Raw genomic sequence first — 22787 nt, 5'->3', positions numbered from 1 at the left:
TTTAATTCAATGCTAATCCCGCACACGCACTCACATTGGAGTTTCATATTTAATCACGCGTGGACACGTGCTTCCTCGGGAATTCATAAGTGATAAAGACTTTTTGATGAAGGCAAGTCAGACATCCAATAATCCTGTGTGTGGGCTCTGCGGGGGTGTGAATAAAACAAAAATCACCATGTGAGGTCACCTTTTTTGTACTTTAAAACTGTGACTCACATTTATTTTCAAATAAAATAAAAGCAACACTGCACAAAAAGCCGCTGAGGGTCCCCCGCAGGCATTAGCAGATCATTCCTCATTTTAACACTGACTCATGTAACATTTGGTTAAAGAGGTGTGCTGGGTTGATAATGGGCCAAATCTGCTCTCTTCCTTTGTGTAATCTCTTACTGTGCTTTCCTATTTCCTTGTCATTCGTACCTTCAGTAGTCGAGATACCAAACTTCCAAGATGCAGTAATAAAAAGATTAGTGGCTAAATTATTTGCTGAGGCAACTAATGTGACCAAATTCCTAACAGTCGCCCTACCTTGAGCCTTGCTCCTCATACGATTGCCGCAAACGGTCACATCCACGGCCTCCTCACCCTTCCTTCTCCCAGTTTGCCTCTTGGAGCGCATCGGTGACGCGGAAAAGGGATTTGACATGGTGGAAATGCTCTTTGCAATTTGATTCAGTGTTACAAAGCTGTAAATTCAACGGCCTCCATATGGCACCTCATTCACGCCGGTTCATTTTCTGTGGCCAAATTGGCTGGCTGCGCGTGTAAGAACGGTGCCAGTGACACGAGAAATAATGGAAGAGGTATTAGGGGACGACTTGTAGCAACACAGAGAGGACTGTGTGTTCTTATATCTGATCGTCAATCAAGCAATAGAGCAAGACTGGGCTTGAATATTCATCCAATCAAAAGTGGTCAGCTCTCATAATTTATCCAGCCATTATCTGGGTTTAAAAATAAGCACTTACCTTACATTTCACCCTCCGTCAACACGTTGTTCAGAAAGTGCCAAAATGTCAAAGCATAAGTAAAGAGGTTTGAATTTTACATAAAGCTAAGAATTTTGTGAGGCCACAAGCCCGAAAGACAAAAAAAAGAAGACAATGCCAGCCATGCTGAAACGACGACATTCAATGCAACATTTGATTAAAAGGCGGAAAGAAATGTTCGTCGAAGTGTGTACTGATGTGTTTGTGTCATTTCACACCAAAACAAATTCCAGCCCTATTATGTGTTCCAGTGCCATCTACATCTCTTTTCCTCTCAGTCAATATGCTCCTCATCAAGCGTTTGATTGCTTTAGTGTTTACTGCACAATGGTTCATTTGCTCGAATGGCCTTGAAAGTGGATGTTTAGACCATCAACCTTCTGTGATTCACTTTACACGGTTAACTTTTAGCTCCCCGATTCACTTAATACATGCATATAACTCTGAATCTCACATTTCATTCATTTAACCACCTGTTTGATGCCTCACCCTCAATTAATGTGTTTTTACTCCCATTTTTTTTTTTCTTTTTTGTTATTTTTTTGCATGCTCACTTCTCTCTTCCGTTTGAATGTTTTCTTGTCTCCTTTTTTTTTTTTCTGGCTTCTGCCTGATCGGATCAACCGCTTTTTGCTTCTCGCTGCATGTGTGCGACACCCCGTCACAGGGAAACCGGCCTCACACACCTGCCAAGACAGTAGGTAACATTTAATGAGTGCAATAAAATGTGTCAGTGGCAGCGAGTGAGAGACATAACGGTCCGTCAGACGCTCCAAGTCAAATCTCACCTGCAGTTCTGCCGCATCTTCATCGCTTGTTGCTCTGTTAACATTAGTGAGAATGAATGTGCTGTTGTATTGATACTTGTTTTGATTCATGCTGCACTTCCCAACGTTGACGTGAGGAATTACAAAGCGCCTCTTCATTTCACTATACAAGTAGATTTTTCATGGAGGGTTCCATCAGCCCCGAGTCCATTAAGTCTATCCTAACGAGGCAATACATTGCTGCGAACCAACAGATATCAAATCCTGTGCTGCGAAATGAGTGTGTGTGTGTGTGTGTGTGTGTGTGTGTGTGTGTGTGTGTGTGTGTGTGTGTGTGTGTGTGTGTGTGTGTGTGTGTGTGTGTGTGTGTGTGTGTGTGTGTGTGTGTGTGTGTGTGTGTGTGTGTGTGTGTGTGTGTGTGTGTGTGTGTGTGTGTGTGTGTGTGTGTGTGTGATAACATCTCCTTGGAAATAATTGTGGATTATAGAGGCTTTAGACTTGGTATTTTTAACCAATAGGTCCAAACTATCCAAACTCTAATCCAAAACAAATAGCATCTTAAAGACCAACCCAAATAAATATAGCAGAGGTAAATTATCAACTAGCAGCATTCTATAACTGCATTTTAACAGCTCTGTAGTTTACAGTAGTGATTTTATTCATGTGAAATTAATGTAGCAGAACTCACTCATTATTTAAGGTAGAAATCATGAGTTCAGTGTTGATAAGGATCACCGAATCATGCTAAATTGATAAGAAATGATAAATGATTTTGCTTGATGTTTATGGCTGTGGTTGCAATCCATTTCCTTATGAAGGTAACTTAACTCATTACTAAGGTGACATGCAAATTACAATGTTTTTGCCGTCGTGTTAAATACACAGATGGATTTTTGATGGATGGAAGCACTGAATCAAACAATAGAATTGCGTGAAACTGGTTGTCATTTTGGTGACAGATCAATTAATACACTATGTGTAATTAGGGCCCGAGCAGCGACTGCTGCGAGGTCCCTATTGTTTTGGAGAAAAAAATTTTTTTTCTATTTTCTCCCCGTTTGATCACATTTTTGACCCCCTAAACATGCACGAAAACTCACCAAACTTTGCAGTCTCATCGGGCCTGGCGAAAAATTGTATATTTTAAAGTCGCCGTAAACGACGCAAACGAAATGGCTCTGTAGCGCCACCTAGAATAGGAAAACAAAATAGAATTCCAGCCCGTTTGACCTACTTTATCTTATTATTCTAATACTGGGATTTATTTTTTTAAGCCATGAATAAATGAATAATAAGCAAATATTGATTGTTCCTTCATCCATCAGATATACAATAAGACAATATTGACAGTATCCAGTATCTGTGTGATTAAACGGAATGTGTGCATGCCGGTGTGCATGCGTCCACTTTATCCTCCATCGGCATCAGAGCCTGGTGTCCGTTTAATCAAAGACGAGTTTGAAATGAGGTAAACAGGTGGTGAAACCCTCCAGCCAATCAGTGGCACAAAATAGATTAATTAACAAGTGTTGGGGTGTGTGTGGGGTGGGGTGCAATCCGCTGTGGAATCAGAAAATGGATGAGGAAGAGTGTAAAAGCCCAGCTGCATCCCAACATGAATAATGCATGATGATAAAAATGTATTAGTAGTCTTAACATGGTAGTCTAGTACCTGTTTGGCTTACCTGTGTATGCGTGTGTGCGCACGTACATATACGGGCATCTTTAAATGACCACTTCTCTGTAATTGAAGCGATGCATCTGAGAGATTTTAATATCTAAAATGCCCCTCGGCTTTTGTTAACTGCAGAGCACTGCGACTGTTTAATGCGATCGCACTTTAAATCTATACCTATGGGTGTAGTTTTATGATTGTGTTTATTACGATAGTCATTTAGGCACATATCAGTCTACCTCAAACCCAATCTGTGGCCATGTTAATGAGCAGTTAGACAGGAACAGCACAAGGCCAAAAGGGCGATGGATGAATTGCTTTGGACGCCCCAAGGCTAAGAATGATGTTGCCGCGGACAGTTTAAGTACAGGCAGTCGGAGGCAAGCAGTGTGTGTTGTATGTAGCTAATACTGCTTGTGAATCCATCTACATATGTTCGCTAGTGGGATTTTCATTCAGACATTGTGTTCATTAGGCTCATCCAATTAGGGAAAAATCAAACCAGCTCAAGGTTATTTCAAGAACAGCAGCTCAGTTGGAGAGATTCGCATAACAGCAGCGGTTCCTCCAGGCGTTAAGATGGGAATGTTTTTAAAAGCGATTAAAAAATATAGCCCTTTTGCATTCCAAATGACTTTTCCGACCCTGACTTCAAGTTGTGTCTTTTGGCGTTCCTGTTAACCGCTTCCACTTTGTGTGCAGGTGCCGCAGGGGGCCAGAGGGGCTTCCTGGGCTGCATCCGAGCTCTGCGGATGAACGGCGTCACCCTTGACCTGGATGAGAGGGCCAAGGTGACGCCCGGGGTCAAGCCCGGTTGCCAAGGGCATTGTACCAGTTACGGCATGTATTGCCGCAATGGCGGAAAGTGTGTGGAGAAGTACAACGGCTACCTGTGCGATTGCACCTTCACTGCCTATGACGGTCCTTTCTGCACTCGAGGTGAGGGAGAAAAAAAAAAAGAACTTGTCTTGAAGACCACAAATTTCCATAGGAAAAAAACATATGTACTGAGAACTAAAGAAATTTCAAACCAAAGTACAGAAATAAAAGATATCTTACTAAAATTACAAAAAGAATGTACAGTGTAAGAAAAAGATTTGGAAAAACTGATCTTTAAAAATGCTTTAAAAGACCTCAAATATAGGCATGGGGGAAAAAAGCTTTTTTTTTTTAACCTGGAATTATAATTCTTCTGTTGGCATCTTATTCCATTTGTGTGCATCTTAACAGCTAAATGCTGCTCCACCATGTTTGCTTTGATAGCAGGGGTGTTGCACTTGTGGGGGATTGGGTGTTGTACATTGTCGCACATCCTCGCTGATCATATCAGCCCCCCAAAAAATATTTCAAGCATTTCCTTAAGCTGAGTGTCACCTTGTAACTTTTTTATTAGGGCTGAAAGCACCTGCTTTGGGGAGTCATTAGTCGTTGCAGCTCCCGAATCAAGTTTTCCGAAAACGCTCGGCGAAGAAATTTGACGTTGCCATCAGAGCCTCGGTGCAAAGCTCACAGTCTGACGTGATCCCCGACATGTGAATTAATTTGTTTCCTAAAGCTTTTTTTTCCCCCCTGTGGTGTTGGCAGGGTGGTGACAACATGACAGGGAAGCTGTTTGTGTGCGTGTTGCAAAAAAGTGTGACAGTGTCTGGTGATATGCGACGTCCTATGAGTTCTATCACAAGCGATGAGGCATTTCGGAGCTTAGAGAATGAAGATAAACTATAAGTGTGTGTGGGTGCTTTTGCAAAGAAAAAAAAAAAGGGGATCACTCTCCTTTTGCATGTTGCTTTGGTGTGCGTCCATCCAATCTTTCCTTCATCTATTGCTTTTGATTCTTTTTTTCTTCTGCTCATGTTCAGTGATTTGCTGTCACTCTTCAGTCGTGTTTCCCCTTCTCTTTCTATTCTCCGCTTTTCTCATTCCTTTTTCCACTATTGTTTTCCCCTCTGGCTTCATCCGTCTCCCTTTTTTTCCTCCACTCTTGATACCCATCTGTCCTTCCGTCCCCTTCACCTCCTCCGTTCTCTTTCCTTTCCTGCTTCCGTGCGGAACAATGACATATGAAGCAAGAGCAACCTGTACAACCTTTAAAATAATGGTAATTAGTAAGATTGGTCTGTTTTATTTTGTAAGAATTATTCAGAATGAATAAGCACATATCAATATAATACCTGTTTAAAGCTGCACCCTGAGGCTTACAATCTAAAGGAAGTCAATATTACATGTCATTTCCCGTTGACCATGTTAATGTGACAAGTGAAATTTAATAGTAATACAGGTAAATATCTCAATAACTCGTTACAGGATCAACGAGACACAGCACAAAACGTTTCATCCTCAAATGCCGCTGAACTCAGGCAATTGGATTCAACAGAGGTTGATTCTTACCCATTCTCTAATTTCATGCATTTTGGGCCTTTTATCTCTTTTGTATTTGACAGGCAGGATGCACTCATTCAGACTGATAAAAGCATGAGAGCAACATAACAAAAGTATCAGTACCAGAGCATCAAATTGATCGCAAGTGGGCCGTTCGGGATGTCTTAAAAGATGTTTTCATCTCTGATCCGAGAAGCCTTCATCAGGGAGGTACTACTAGCTTGTGAGTCAGAGAGGGACTCTAGCACTAGCTAAGATAGCATTGTCCTAGCTTAGTCTTGGATAGGCAAAACATCTTCAAAGACAACTCAACCAGTCCAGTTGCAACTGATCCAATGTCGTGAGAATACAATGAAATGGATGAATGAGAATAATCACAACCAAACCAAAAGTATTCAATCAAATTGCTTGCTCGTTAATGAATCCAACTTGTGGAGTGACTGCACAGTGTAATTAGGTAAATGTGTTGATTTAGCATTTGCATTGTCCCCTGCACAGATGTTGGAGGCTTCTTTGAGACGGGGACACTGGTCCGGTACAACCTCCTCCCAGAAGGTGCAGCAGGAGCCATGAAGGACTCCAAGGTCCTCGCGAGTTCCCTGACTTCGCAGGAAGTCAACTTAACGAAAGAGGAAGTGACCTTTAGTTTCAGCACATCCAGTGCACCCGCCATTTTGATGTATGTCAGCTCCAGGACAGAGGACTACATGGCAGTGGTGTTAAGGCACAATGGTAAGCTCAGTTCAGGAGGTTGCTCAAACGTAATTAAATAATATGTATAGAAATATTGGAACACACTTGGGGTGGGCAACTAAAGGGAAACCATGGGAACCAAAAACCCCTTTGATATCTAATATATGAAGAGTGACTTTTTCTTTATTTCTTTGTAATTCTGCTGCCGACACCTTGAGCCAGGTCGCCCGTTATGAGCATTATGTCAGTGCGTCACTGGAAAATAATAGTAAAATGGAGTTAGAATGACATAATAGAATCAAAATCAACTGTTCGGCATGAATCCAATGAGTTGTGGCTTGGTGATACCTCTCCACGGAGCAAGAGAATGAGGCGTCTTCACAAATTGCTTGACTTCCCAAAACGGCTGCTTGGTCTATGTACTCAAGATGGCCTCTATGTATATGTACCATAAACGTTGTCATGGTAATCAGAATCAGAAATATCGACCGTAAGTACTGTCTGTTGGGCTTTCATAATAATTGGGCCACCGCATGTATTTCATGTGCCTCCCTTAAAGTTGAAGTCTGTGGATGGGTCTGCACTCTGCCCTGGTTGCTTCGGACAAAAAAATGGGGATAAATAATGCAATTTTAGAGGGGAAACCATGTTGACTTAAGTGTCTGGATTGACAATAAAGACTTTTTCTATTCTGCTTCATGCAAATTCTGCCTTTAGAAAGATGATAATCCTCATGTCGATTGAAAAGGTATTCATTTAACAATGCATTCATGGTTATGGTAGTGTGCAGTGGTGCAGAAAAGCGCCACATCATACCGAGGTGATAATGATATTTTGTTTTCTCTTTATACTGTAGCTGCATGAGTGGGAACATGGCACGACTTTCTGAGGAAAAGTAGAATTTTTGAAACAGTTTTTTTTTTCATTATATATTATGAAAGTATACTTTTTGAAATGGAAAAATATGAGCCAAATAAGACTAGCTGTTCAAGGTCCACCCTCATGTATCTGCAGGTTCTCTGCAGGTCCGCTACAACCTGGGAGGTCTGAAGGAGCCATTCGCCATCGATGTGGACCAGCGGAACCTGGCCAATGGACAGCCACATAGCATCAATATGTCTCGCATTGACAGAAGCCTCACCATCCAGGTAGTGATTGTACAGACACACTAAGTTCCACTGTTCTATTATTCTAGCTTTCGGGTCAAGCGAGAATCCTGAAAAATGCACAAAAGCACACGCAAACACAATACTTGTTTCGATGGTGATGTTTTTGGTTGAGTCGGAGAGGGAGACTGCTGCGAAGATGACACAGTTTGCCCTCTGCCACTTTTAATCCACTTGCAGTAGACAGATTACAATGCTTTGCTGTGTGTGCGTGTGCCTGTGTGTTGTGTATGTGTGCGCGGGTTTATACATAAATCAGTCATACCTGTCTTAATGCTGCCTCAGATCCTGATATTTGAAGAAGGCAGCAGCTAAATAGATTATCATTAGAGCTACATTGGAGCATTAGCATTGCTACATAGTTAGCCAAGTCTTGTTGCCAAACCAACCCTTGGGGAAAAAAAAGTGTATTGTCCTTCCCTGTCTTTGGATTGCTGAGTAAGTTTGATGTTCAGCTGATCAGTTTCATGCTCTTTTACATCGAGCTTCTGCTGCTGCACCCTCTCAAAGGTGTTGCCTGAAGTTTTGCAGCTTTACCGTGTTTGCTTTGAAACTTGGGCTCCAGTAATTGACCTGAGTCTGCAGACCTCAGAACCCTACTGGGTTTATATTAGCATTAATTGATTGTATTCAGGGCCAAAACAATTCAATGGTTTATAGACCAATTTTAAGATATATTCTACAGCTGAGTGGGAGCCAGTGTAAACCTGCTGTAAACGCTCTGCTTTCTTGCATTTTGATTTCAAAGTCATTAGGCTGCTAGTGCACCTCGAAGGCGTTTTCGATCGGCAAGTAGTTTCTCTTTTTTAAAAGCAGCAACATCATTCAGGAAGTTCAAGACTTTCCAGGTGAACTTGTCCAGAGGTTCATCCACAGTATTTTCAGTTGTTGGCACATTTCTTCAAACTCGTCCATAAATTTGCCATTTTATCTTGGAAGTCTGTAAATGATTACAATAATCTTTGGATCACCTTTTACCAAAAGTCTGAGACATTCAAATGAATTAAACCAGTCCTGAAACTTTTCGGATACACCTTATACATAGTACCAACTGAAGAAAATAAACAAGCCGCACCAGTACATGTATTGTATGCAATCTTTCTGGCAATTTACTGCTGAACTGTGTTAACTTGCAGTTGCTAATAAACAGAGCTGGGCACTTGACCATTTTTTGCCGGTCCGGCCGCGACCCTCCACCCTTGACCTGGGTACCCTTCTGGCCGCGACCCTCCGGCCATATTCATAAACATTGTCGGCCCCCGTCCCGTTGCGCTCCCCGACCCAAAAAAAAAAAAAAAACGGCCGTGATTGACGTTGCTGCGGGAGAAACGCTGACGGCAGAGGCTTTTTAAAGATCATTAGCTGGCTAATTTACTATTCGAACCCGCTGTGGACACGCTTCAAATGCGCCAGTAGTATTTACCCAACTGCGTGCTTACTTGCATTGCGAGCCCCGGGGTTGGATATGTCGTATTGTATAATTATTTGGGTCCAACAGGCGGCCAGAAGTCGCAGTCAAGTTACTTATTTATTTTGCACACTTCCCCTCCTTCCCTTCAAAATAAAAGCGTAGCAGCAAACCACTATACAATGCAGGTTTGCTATGGCGAAGTAGGGAATGCCAGAAAAAGTGCATGAACTCCACCTTGATGTGCTAGTGTCTGAATATACTCGTGGACACAAATTGTTTTGAAACAAGTCGGGGGGCGTTGCTTCAAAAAGACAGTGACAAACAATGGATATCGTGGCTGCCACAACCATAAAGGGACCGAGATGACTAAACGATGCATTTAATTTTATTGCGAAAACGATCTTGAAGGTGGCGGCTAAGGGGGAACGTGGGTGAGTAGCTTGTTTAGTCATGTTTACTTTGCAGCAGCAGCAACGAGCTGCGTGGTGCATCCGATTCCGTGTGGGAAACTGTATGTCATCGCAGCATGTGAGACAGCAACGTGCGCTCAAGCGTGTTTGTGTTTCCTCATTGTCACATCACTTAACCAGCGCATCCCACCTGCAACTGGGGCATACCATTACAAGAGGGGGCGTGGGGGCAATACCACAATCCTTATAACAGCACTTGTCACTCACGCAGACGCGGGAGTAGAAAGAACCCTAAAAAGAAGCCTTTCACCGAGTAGGCTGAGCTGATTTTTGGCCGCCTCGCGAGCACGTCACACGCATGAGGGCCGATTAGTGGGCCGGACTAAAATCAACTTCCCGCCATGCTTGGTCCAGCCATTTTTAAAAATCTGTCAACCCCCCCACCCCTCCGCCCCAAAAATGGGCATCCGGCCGGGCCGGCGGGTCCGACCGGCCCGGCCAAGGGACGGACTGCCCAGCTCTGCTAATAAATTCCAGCAGCTGGTTAGCCTCTAAGAACCATCATTCTCACGTTGACAAGTGTGAGTGAGAGCATGTAATTTCCCCCAAGACTTCTTTGACATCTCATCTGCAGCATCATCTTATTCACGGTCGCTTTAAACAAACAAACAGTCAACATAAAGTCTGCTCCTCGTCATACGGCACTGACACTGAAGAGATACCCTTCTGCACTCCCAAACTTGGCTGGATTTAATTTGATTTAGCTGGGAAAATGGCAGATGGAACCAGCAGTGTTTTTTACATATGGGCAATATTTCAAAGAACAAAACAATAATACAGGAGATTGTTGAAAAGGATGAGGGCAGAGTCTCTATTTATTGCTTTGTGCATTAAATAATATACACTGTACAGTCAGAACATTAGGCGTACCTTCAATATTTTATGAGGTTTAATAGGCATAACTGAAAATGCTGTCCAGAATTGTGATTATTGATCGCTCAATGACCTTCATCGCCATCAATATATCTGTAAATAGGTCATTATTAATGCTTTTGTGTCGGATCTCATTATATTTCGCTGGTGCACCTGATGTTGTGGCTCGTGAGTGTATATGATGCATATGCTCCTATGTGTGGATTTACTATAGCATTGCAAACCAGTGCATCTAGTCCAATGGAGAAAGCCATAATAGTCATTTTGGCAGGTGTACAGTATATATATTTACCCGTGCATTATCATGTCTTCAGCCCTTGCTTCTCAAACTAATGGCGTGCACAAAGATTTATGATGGCATCAACTTTATCACCGTCATTCATACGTCAGTGAAATACTCTTGACAGGAGGAAAATTATACCAAAATATCAGATCCTGCATCTGCTGATCACGCAGTGGGGAGCACTTCAACATAGCACATCCCTTTCGCGCAGTAAACACACGCACACACACACATACACCCACACACAAAATACCAGATGTGGCGAAGATACTCACATTATGTGCTAAAGTAGAGGTACATATAAATGTGTTTTGTGTTGTTTGTTAAATACTCTGATAAAAGTAGAAGTACTCATTCAATTCTTTTACTTAATGTAAAATGAAAAAAATACAGACTCTGAAATGTACTTAAGTACAAAACTGAAAAAGTTATCAATTAAATGAATTTTTACTGTCACTTATATACAATACTGGTTTTGATAACCTTCCAAACAAAATGCTTTCCCTCTTGTGTTTGTAACGAGGGCGGGATTAAAATCACAGTACAGAGCTTTGTTGCAAGCGAAAGTCAGCCAACTTATGCAAAGCTAAACTACGGAACCAAAAATGATAAATATCTGGAAAAATACACCTTATTGTCTTGCTCAAGTAACGACCAATCACAGCTGACCTGTTTTCTGAAGCTGAGCCAAGATTGGTCGCTATTTGAACCGCGAGCAACTGTGATGTCATGTTCAGTCGACAGAAGTGACAAAATGGCCGCCCCCTGAGATGGCTAAAAACAGGTGGATTTTACTGCTTCCACAAATGCAATATTAATCAGAATGCCATATTTCAACTAGTGGTCTTGCATAGAACAGATTCTTGAAAAAAAATGTTTGGGTTGACTTCCTTTAAGTACAATTATAGAAGCATTTGTGCTTCGTTACCTCCCACCACTGACAAATGTGTTGTTGTTTTTGTTTCCACCCCCTCATTGCAGCTTAGTGTATGTGTAGCCCAGTATTCAGCCATTATCTTAAACATCCCCAGTAGGTGTTTGAATGAGCATTAAGAGGCACCATTGGGCGCAATGTGGTAATTTGGGATTTTTAAGAGAGAGATCAGCAAGGCGACTGGAGTATGTTTCAAGAGCGAAGGAAACTGAAACTCAGACGTACTTATTTAACTCACTTAATTAATTACTTAACTAGTTTTCTCACATTGCATTTTTTGGTGTACTGTTGCTAACTCCAACATTACAAAAACATATTGGGTTGATTGAAGACTCTAAATCGTCCGTACGTTTGGATGTGAATTTGAGCGGTGATAATGAACAGAGGTGGGCATTCCATCAGACTGATGAACCGGTTTGCACGCTGAACGCTGGTTTGCTGACGATTGAGAGGACATTTTTTTAAAATGACGGACTACGCATTGACGGAAGTAGATTTTTGCCCGTGAGAGTAATCATCACTAACTGCGTCTATCACTGACAGATCCTTATTTTTCTGACATTTTTTGGGGGGAGTGGGGGACCGGACTGATGGACCGACAGACTTCTGATGCACTAATTGCCAGACTTAACTGACGGACTGACTGACAGCTGACAAACTGACGATTACAATTCGGTTTGTCACAAAAATTGACGGACTGACAAATGACGGACTGGGGCCCCGGCCGCTAACGAATGACGGAGCAGCAAAATTTTGTCAAATGCCTACCTCTGATCATGAATATGCACCACTATGTTCAGCTTCTTGTACAACTTTTTATTTCAGTGTCACTGGGTTGAGTTGAACCTCTATAAACATCTATCTTTCACTCAGAAACTTTGATGACCCAGTCTGCACCGCAACCACCCTCCTAAAGTATAGATATGCTTTCAAATAAGATCAGAAACTGTGATTCCCAACAACGGTGCTGTGGAATATTATATCTTACCTACGGGAGATGGGGGGGGGGGGGGAGAAAATTCCCAGAGAAAATTGGAAAATGCCCAAAAGTCAATCATCTGGCCTGGTACCTGGGTGGTCCAAGCATATTTCGGCTTGCTCCGCTAGTGAGAACAAGTAGTCAAAACACTCTCCCACTGGATGGTAAAAGGTACGCTTGACCTGTTGCCATTCATACAACAGACAGAATAAATTACAACAACTTTTTGTTTTTCCAGATTTCACACGGATGATGACAAGATATTTTTCTCATGTAAAATATGAAGCATGGATAAACAAGGATTGGGAAACGCTGATATAAAAGATGGTGCAATCCGGGAGATTTTTGTGCTTCACTGCCCTCATACACACTCAAGGAGATGTCAGTTTTGTGTCTCTGCTGCCCCCAAGTGGCCATATGAATCACTGAGGTTTGTTTTGGGTTTTTTTAGCTGCCTTGAACAGATGAGTGAGGCTGGCAGGTCTGCCTATTGATCACACACTATGTCCCGGCTGAAACAGAATTGGAGAGTTTCCTTGAGGCTGCTGAGTAACCCAGTCAAAACACTGAGACCTGTTTAGATGAGATATAAACAAGGTTAGGTAAATCTCACCAGCAGGATCCAATTAACTCATCAGTCACAAACTGAGGTAAACATATATCTCTAATGAGATTTAAGTATACATTAGCAATGATTTGATTGTGGCTTACTGAGAAGGATCGATTTAGCAAGCTAGCCATACAAATTCGACAGCGATTATCCGCATGGATAGGATAAGATGGTGCCTATCGCAGCTGACTTTGGCGAGAGGCAGGCTGGAGACCAATTATTTTTATCACTAATGTGTAGACCGGCGGAGCATGGGTGGGTTGCGGGGGCGTCGACACATTTAAGAATGTTTTTTATTTTTTTTTATCAGTACTATTAATAGTATCGTAATCTTTGCAGTCCATTGTTTAATGTTTGACTGAATCACGTCATCAATTTCTGGTCGTCAGAAAATCACAGGGCACATACTATACTGTATAGACAAACAAGCTTTCAAACTCACATTTGCACCTAGAGTCTTTCATGTTTTTTGTGTTTTATTGAAATCGCCAGTTCACCATGTTGCCCCGTTTTAGCAATCATTTTAATTATTGTGACTGTTCTTTGCAAAATCCACCACACAGTAATGACTGTTAAATGAATACCTTATGGTTTTGAATGGTTGATAGAGCACTTTGATTAGAAATGAGTTGATTGTGCAAGTGTACCTACTGCTGTGTATTTGATGCATTGCAATGAAACCTCATGTTTAATCCCACCGCTTTCCACCTGAGTAGCTTTGCATACATTTACTTCCTCTATTGAGTCCTTTATTTATGCCATGATCCGAACAATAATTCAGTTCATGTGCTAATGATATTTTGTTGTTTACAGCCAACAACTTGAATAGTTTATCTGTGATGGGATTTCTGCTGTCCCTTAGTTATAATTAGGGAAACAAAGAATAGAACAGTTAATGCTTCCTTACTGCATTGAAACTTTATAGTGTGCAGTTTGCTAAAATTGATCCATTCTGAGCTCAAACACATTTCAGATGGGGTTTTTTTTTTCCTCCCGAACTCCACCTTGAATATGTTCCTTATTTACTCTTAAAAGCATCATCTGCGCTTGGGGAGAATTGTGTTGCCTAAATGGAGCAACATAAAAGAAGAGCTTCCACATAATTGTGGCCGTAATTGACAAAGTTTGGTGAAATGGGGTTGCAGCTTCCCTCGGTGGACCTTTTTGTTTGGGTTTTGGGACCCAGAAAACCCTCGCTTGGCTGTGCAGCCAATTTGTTTTTTCAGATAAAAGTAAATAAACTGTGTGCAATTTAATCCTGCCCCATTATCCCGCCCTCCAGCCAGCGCGGAAAACAAAACCCACACAATGCTCCACCGAGACCACCCTTTTGGGGCGAATCAAATTTGGAGAGCCTGAGTGTGTGTGTGTTGGGGGTAAAATTATCTGGTACTGTTGGGGATATGAGTATGATAACACAAACACACCTCAGTGAGAATTTAGCGTGGCTAGCATCTAATCGGCCACAGCAGGATTTTCAGCAAATTTCGCGTAACAAAAAAACGTGTTTTTCATCTGACCCACATGCTTCCGTCTGAGGTTGTTGGTATGCATTCAGCAGCCTGGTGGAAACTCGGATGCAGTCCTCTGGCGAGCAATGAGAAGAGTACAAGTGGAGAGAAGGAGTGGTGGGCGATGAGGGGGATCTTTTATATCTTCAACACACATACACACACAGAAAGCAATTTGTGAGCCTGAAATGATTCCCGTCAATTGCGGCGGGCTGCAGCCTTCAAGCTAATTAGAAACTTCAGTGAAACAGCAATAACAAGTTAATTATGTTTCAGGATTATTAAAGTGCGGTGTTCCCTCCCTCCATCAGCATCACTTCTCTACTGATGGGCTTCTTTGTAAACATGACGGCTCTTCTCTCACTTGTGTGCGTTCGAAAGGCCAAAAAATGTTGAATCTGTTTCTGACTATAGTAATAACAAGCTGTCACTTAATTGTAATCATTTATTAATGTGCATAAAAGAGGCCCGACACCCACAACTGGCTTGCCTGAACCAAATAGTATGTACTGTAAACAAAACACTCATACAGGTATGGCATATTTTCACTTGAGTCTATGAACATTTGAAATTGATTTTCAGACATAAGTCTCTCATTAATATGCACAGTAGCATCATTGTACCTGGTAGCCATCGCTTCTTCTTACTCATCATGTGCCCGGTGCCTAATGATGCACGACCAGGTTGCTCAAAGTGCTGCGGTTGTTGCTTTGTGACCCGCACCTTCTTTAACAATGCAAATGGTAATTTATTTACAACTGTCTCCCCCCCCTCCCTGTCTCGCTCTCTGATTCAGTTGGATCATTACCCTGCTGTCAGCTATACTCTCCCAGATGCCTCGGACACCAAGTTGAACCTGGTCAAGACCCTCTTCTTGGGCAAAGTTTATGGTGAGTAGAGATTGCATTTTCACATTTAAGAAAACAGTTAACATACTACAGAAATCCCAATATATAATGTCTTCTTTGCCTGATTCTATTGACAATTGACTTATTAGATCCACATTAGCTCAAACATTAGCTACCATTGCCCATTCTGATGAGATCCTGTATCGACAATTTTGCTTTTAAAAATTAACTGTGCATCCATTGTGAATTGTTTTTTTGTTTTTTTTCAATTAAATTTACCCACAAATGAAGACTGTGCCTTCTTAAAACCCATCATAATAATGCTCTAACTTTGATTTTGTCACAGCTCTTGTATTGGAATAGTATACAAATGTAGAAATCACTTTAAGACGGTAATGCTAATGGTAAGCTTTTATTGTAGGGACAATATTGAATTGCTGACCCTCATGGGGATAAACAGTATTGATGGATGGATTTCATATTGTATTTCCACATGAATCCACTAGAGGGCACTACAGGGCTGTGTTGGTTTCAGGGCTGCGAGGCTCATTCTTCTCGACAATTGTATTCCCACTGCGTTTCAAACACCACCTGAATGAATGAGGGGGCCTTTTATTTCTTCATAGTTGTATTTTTATGTCATTTAAGAGTCCAGACTTTCAATACCTGGTACTTATTTTAAATGTTAGGGTCTGAAAATGGCTGGTGGGGATGAAAAGGTGATTATCAAATTTAACGAACACACAGTCAGTGCTCAACAATCCCATAAAGCAATGATTCTGAAAAACGTACACATTTATTACCCTAACTTTATAATTATATATATATATACACGTGTGTGTGTGTATATATATATATATATATATAATTCAGCAGAATTGCTCAAAAATGTGTCTTGACAGAAGAGTTACGCTAAAATATGAAGTATGAATGAATTTTGTTACTCCTTAATATGGCTGGTGTTTCTAATCTTGTTTCCATTCCTTGTATCTTAACATATCTGAGATGTCATCCATCAAAGTGTTTTGATGCAGCTCTTGTGTGAAGGACCCTGGAAAGTCAGGAAATAAATGCATGAAAAGAAAACAAGGCTAACAACAGGCAGGAGAGGAAACAAGGCAGTGTGCATAAACGCATGCACATCTGGTTCCATCGCTTCCTATTTTGCACTGAGGCCTCAGAGACAAAAGAAGCTATTGAAAGACTCATCAGACTGATCCTGTTTTGAAGACAGAGGTGCTTTGTTTGAAAGGGCGCTATCATGCGCACAATGAGTGATGTCTCCTCCTTCGCTGCACATTCAGGCTTCTTCTGCAACAATAGAAATCACATGATTGTATGATATTGAGCGATTTTAAAGCGAAAATGCGTGTCATGTTTCCACTGGTGTTTACAGTGATCACTCTGAATAGTGTTTAATATTTTTTGCCCTGCACATAGTTAATAGTAAAACAGAAATTGTATGTCTTCTCAGTATGATGGATGAATCATGATGATAAACATTCTGTTGAAGTAATGCCTGGGACAAAAAAGCATGAATGATAATGATTAAAAATACCTAATGTTGTGGCTGATGATTTGAAGTTAATCATTGCTTTCTCTTGGTCGCTATTGTCTGTTCTCATTTAGTTTAATGGTATAGAATTTGAAGCTGAGTATATATTATTTACTAAAGTGACATTGGCGAGCTTTTTAAATAAGGGTTTGTGATTTTAGGAAACAAAAGTGAAGAGAAGATGCATTATTCTGTTTTTAAGGACTAATGATTGTTAAAGCACGTTGGTTTAATGTTCTTCAATCAGCCCATTGGCTGTTGTTGGCATGTCTCAAGCCGGGCCTCGAGAGATTTACAGTGTTGCTCCTGTGGGCAATTGTGTTTAAGTGGTATTGATTGGGACCATGGAAGACTCAGCATTTCTTGCCATGTGTTGCTGGAAATAGTTTTGTTGGCTGGCAATCATGCTTTTATGTCACTTAATTTTCATTTTGGTGTATAAAAGCAGCTTTTGTGCATTAGGAGTTGGAATTAAACCGTGAATGCTGGTGGGTGTAGAAGGGGAATTTGGCTGCAGGACTTTCTGCCTACAAGTCTGCAGCCACATTGAGGGAGATGAGTCATGGATCACACACCCAGCCCAAACTTCAGCGACTTTAATGTAATGTGTGCAAGGAAATTGAGCCACATTTAGTCAAAAGCTTGAGAAAGGGCGAAACGATTGAATCTGCCTATAGAGAAGCAAGATGGTTTGCTTGTTACTGTTAACTAAGACTGTTCATTGAACAATTTAAAAGTTGCATTTGGGAAATCCACCGTCATGGCCAATTGGAAGTTCACACCGAGTATCAAGTTTTCCTGAGGGATTTTCAGAGGAATTTTTTGGTGGGATGCAAGATCACATTTCCCAAAAAAAAGCCTTTTTAAGAAAAGCAAGGCGGTCACAATTTTTCATCAGCACACTACCAAGGGGCCACATAAGACCATGCACCTCTTAACCAGACCTATGACAATAAGACAATTTCTAATATGGACACAATATGTGCACGACGACAGTACCAGTCAAAACGTTTGGAAACACCGTTGAATTCAAATGGTCTTAAACACATCTGTGAAGTTTAAGTCATTCTAGGTCATAAAGCATCATCCACTTCGTTAAGATGACTGAGAAAGTACACAAATGTAAAGTATGCAAAGCTTTTATTTGGGCAGTAGGTGCCAACTTCGAAGAATCTAAATTCTAAAACATTCATTTTTTGTTTATCAAATAATTCCATATATATTTGAATGGCTGGACTGTGAAAAGACAAAAGGCAGTGAATGAGTTAAGCAGCAAAATAACCCTTTTTCTTTCCATCTTAGAGGGGCGGCCATTTTGCCACTTGCTGTGAAATGACATCACAGTTGCTCAGGTAACCTATTGCAGCTAAGAATTAAAATAATTCAGAAAGTATAATAGTTTCAATGCATTCAGATGCCAGTTGCCTAGCACTGATCTAGGACCCTAACTACCAAAGCTCAGCGTGGGACTATTATTCTGTAAATTTGCCAAATTATGAAGTCTTTTTTGTTATTATTTTCCATGCACTCCGGGCCCCCAGCTACTTGTATTCAAGCAATTAAAATGAGATTTTAATCAAATGCCCCCCTTTAAGTTCAAATGATTTAGCAGTGATACAGTATCAGTTGTTCCTGACAGCAAGTGCAGCCCACGAGTTCTTGCTAGCAGATAAGCATTGAATAGCATCACTTTGTAATTGTGTGTTTTGTCAAGATAACATCCCGCAGCATTGAGGTGCTCTTACTCAATGTGGAAGGCAGCCGTGCGTCTTTTAACAAATCAATTTGATAAGACGCTGGACAAACACTTGAATCGATTCTTTCTTTCTGCAGACTGGACACGGGTGTCACTTGGGTTCCTGTTTTGGCGGATGTGTTATCTCCCTATTCAGTCATCTAGTCAAATACACTAATGTTGACAACATTCCAAGCTGATGGAAAATTGATTTCCTTGTCCAATGTGGAGCAACTGCTTAAATGTCTCGCTATTGTTTTTTTGACGTTTGGGTTCAGGAGTCCACATTAAAGCTTTGATAGTGAAGTGATTAGTTGTTGCTGTTGTTTTTTTTGTTGTTGTTGCCTGCATTTCTATTGGGCGCTGTATGGAAAATTCACTGTTTACAAGCCCCTTTCTATATGCTTGTTCAATTGTCCTGGTGGTTCTAATCCTGTTGTGCTTGAGTGTGTTTGGCCAAGGCTTTCTGGTTGTGACATAATGCCTGCAGCTGGACTTTTTACCCCGGTGAATCCTGATCCGTGTTGATGTAAATTCCACAGAGCCATGTTTTTACCAGCTGCTGTCAGGGTGGGGGTGGGACCGCACTGCAGAGAGAGAGAGAGAGGGGAGGAGGGAGGATGAGAGAAGGGCAGAGATGAGTGAAAAGTCCCTGCTAATATTCAGTGCTGAGATCCGCTCTCAAAGAGGAGGAAAGGAGTGAAAGAAAAGAAAAGCAGGTTAGCCCCAGACTTTGACTCAATGTAAGTGTCATAACAATTGCGTGTGTTTGTACTGAAGCGCATCCATTTTTGGGGTCTAGTTGTATGTGTGAGTTTGCAACCGATCAAAGCAATTCCGCATGATCGGAAAATGCATTTCAACCTTAAGTTGAGCGGCTGTGTGCATCCAGCATATAAATATAGTGGTCTGGTTTTTGTAAGAATTAACTTGGCTTGGCATCTGACTTGCAAGTTGCTGCAGGTGACTGTGGGCGTCATATGATGGTTGTTGCAACCCCATATCATGTAAATTGCACTGTATGTAACATCGACGCTCACTTGCTGTGCCACTTGACTCCAAGTCGCTCTTGAACTTTTTTGGTTTTTTCAATTTGCTTCAATTGTGCCAACACACACAGAATTTATTAGTAGCGTTACAGTTTTAGTGTCGGTTTAGCGATTGAGGACATTCCAGAGAATAAGAAGAGACATCAGTGACGGTTAAATCTTCAAGAAAAACAGCCGAATTGCCCTCGTAGTTAGTTGCGTTTCCATTTTTTAATGCCATTATTGAGGCGCTCTTACGTCCACGGCTTCTGCATTTTATCATTTATTCAAATGTGTGACATGATTCACATTTTGATTAAAACAGCCTATATAACCTTTTTTCCCCCCATCCCTGCACCAGCTTCCATTTGTTGCCACGGCAACAGTTTGATCTCTGCCCTCGTTCTCATCCCACAGGCATTCAAGTATTTTTTGTTCCCCCTTTCAACCTTTTTTTTTTTTTTTTTTTTTGTTCTCCACACACCGTCTTTCCACCCCCTATCCCGTCTCTCACCTTTCCCGCCTCTTCATCAGCCATTGCAGACGCAGCCACACCCTCCCTCTCAACTAGTCCTGCAGATGTCTCCATCTTCTCTCTCCCTCGTCCTTGACCCACATCTCCAAGCCCCCTTCAAAGAAAATCCACCTCCCCAAACCCCAGCCCTCTACCTGCCCGTTCTCCTCCGGCAGATTCATGTCAGACCGGTGACGCGCAAGCCCAGAGGGTGTAATCGACTGATCAAGTCTGTGACCTTGAGGCTGTCGCGCGCATCTGTGTGCGCTGGGCCACATATGGTTTGCGGTGCAGCCCAACTGCTGGATCACAATGCAATCATTTGGGATGACACATTGCAGCACCGCTATCTCCTGCCAAGTGGATTGGACTTTGCCGTGTTGCGATCATGAACAAAAGTGTTCGTGCTGTGTTTATTAGCTTGCAAATCCCCCGAAGGAGTAAAGGCAACCCAAAAGAATGGGTCGGCTTTGTCAATACAGAACGACCCGTTAGTACCCACATATGATCATCTCAAGGTCGGTAATAAAGTGCATGGTGATTAATGTGCAATGTGCGTCGTGGGGTGCAATGTGATGTTAGCGTTTCCCTCCCAAGGAAGAATTTTCTCAGTCTTTCAGTGGGGCAGGGCAGTGACAGCAGTCTGTTATTGTAGCTGCTCCTCCACCTGGAGATGGTGCTGTGCAGCTTGTTCACAGTCCTCAGACGTCAGACTTGTCCAACTGGCCACACATCTAATCCGAGCAGTCTGACCACCCGAAGGTCATATTTACATGAACACAACATACATGTAAGCGTCACGTTTATACCTCACAATATGTGTTATAAAATAGGAACTTATTTTGCACATCCATGAGTTTTGTGTTGTCATCAAAGATTTGGAAGACATGAAAAGCCAGTGAGCTATAGCAGCCCAGCTAACCGACATTCCTACTTGGCAACCATGTTGGCAGGGGCAATGTTCCCGAAGCTAACACTAGCTAACATCGTTGCTTTTGTTGTGGAGAGAAACACGCTCATACTATCATATATACAGCTTCCTGTTGTAAAATATACCCCATTAGATGGCCTTTTTATAGGCCTACTATTATTGATTACTCAGTGAGACAAGTGTGTGCGTGTGTCCGATACACATGTATGTTTGTGCTTGTACTGTACTGTACTTGTGCAGATTGTGATGCATATTGATTCCGAGTTTTTGTCCCCAGGTTGTGTCTATTAAAAATATTTTATGCTAGGATTCCCAAAGAACCCGCTGTACAAATGATCGTTTTGACTCGGAATTTGACATTTGAGATGAAGAGAACCCAACCTATCATCCGCTTGTCTGTATCCAGGTTAAAGGAAGTACAGGTACAGTACTTCACCTCTCGATCAAAGTCAGCTGGGATAGAATCCAGCCTCCTCTCTATAGCACTAAAGAAAATGGATGGATGAAGTGCTTTAGTGGGGGAATAAATAACTACATGCTGAAATATTATCTGGAGAACATTACCATGTGAATCACTAAAATCGTGACCCTTTTTCAGCTATTTACTCGACACTGGATGCCGTATGCAAAGCAGCCTATTAAGGCATCCCATAATATTAGTCTTATCAGTATTCAGGGCCGCGTCTCTGCAACGCATGTGCAGGAGCGAGTGCATTTGTTGTCGCAATCGGTATTCATAAAGGCGCTGTTTGTATTCTGCTCGTGTGTGTGTTTTCTGCCTCTACCATTTCTGCACGGACACACACGCATAATTCTCAAGATGTGACGTGATTGATAAGCGCGTGGTCCTTGTTGCTGGCCAAAGTCTCATTCGAATGTGGTGCTGACTAACATTTGAACTTATTAGTATGCAGACGGATACACAAATAGCTTTAGTGCCTCATCTCGAGGCGAGTAGCCCTCCTCCCTTTTTGTTGTTGCCATCAGATACAGTTTATGGTGTATTAGATACAATGCACACATCTGTGGGAGGCCTGGTCAGATAATGATTATGTAGTGCTCAGCGCTGTTCCTGGCAGCACAATCAATAGTGTGCCTACACACACTCGTATTGTTCCCATCAAAATAAAAATGACGATAATAACGCCATGTCCGGATAAGAAAATTGCAGCGCTTACCATAACATGTTTTTGTTGCTTCGGCGTTACTGCTGCATGGTTGATGATGTGCTGTTTGGCTGTGGTGCACTCATGCACCTGTACTGTGTTAAGATGTGTGTCATAGTGAGAGTGGACAGGGGAAGCAAAGCAGTAATCTCGATGTAATAGACTAAATTTATGTAAAAAATGACGGTTGACCATCAGGGTAAAATTGACAACTTTGTATTGGGGGAGGTTTTTTTAAACGCAAAAAGCTCTATAAAAAATGGAGAG

General features: G+C 41.7%; 1 protein-coding gene across 3 annotated transcripts in view; it reads left to right on the top strand.

The window, feature by feature from the left end:
* cntnap2a (contactin associated protein 2a) overlaps positions 1-22787 on the top strand; it is a 248014-nt gene that overhangs the window by 220581 nt on the left and 4646 nt on the right. For 2 of the 3 annotated variants that reach the window (XM_086021181.1, XM_086021180.1), the window contains 4 exons: positions 4137-4373; positions 6312-6545; positions 7521-7654; positions 15540-15633. In XM_086021181.1, coding sequence (XP_085877307.1) covers positions 4137-4373; positions 6312-6545; positions 7521-7654; positions 15540-15633 — 699 coding nt within the window. Of the gene's footprint in view, positions 1-1659; positions 1690-4136; positions 4374-6311; positions 6546-7520; positions 7655-15539; positions 15634-22787 lie in introns of all 3 variants that reach the window. The other variant, XM_086021182.1, reaches the window with a different exon arrangement.

This window comes from Filicampus tigris, chromosome 21 (genome assembly GCF_054856515.1).
Source record: "Filicampus tigris isolate MCC_2025a chromosome 21, RoL_Ftig_1.0, whole genome shotgun sequence".
In the NCBI taxonomy this organism is placed as follows: Eukaryota; Metazoa; Chordata; class Actinopteri; order Syngnathiformes; family Syngnathidae; genus Filicampus; species Filicampus tigris.
This window is presented reverse-complemented; position numbering and strand designations above follow the sequence as displayed.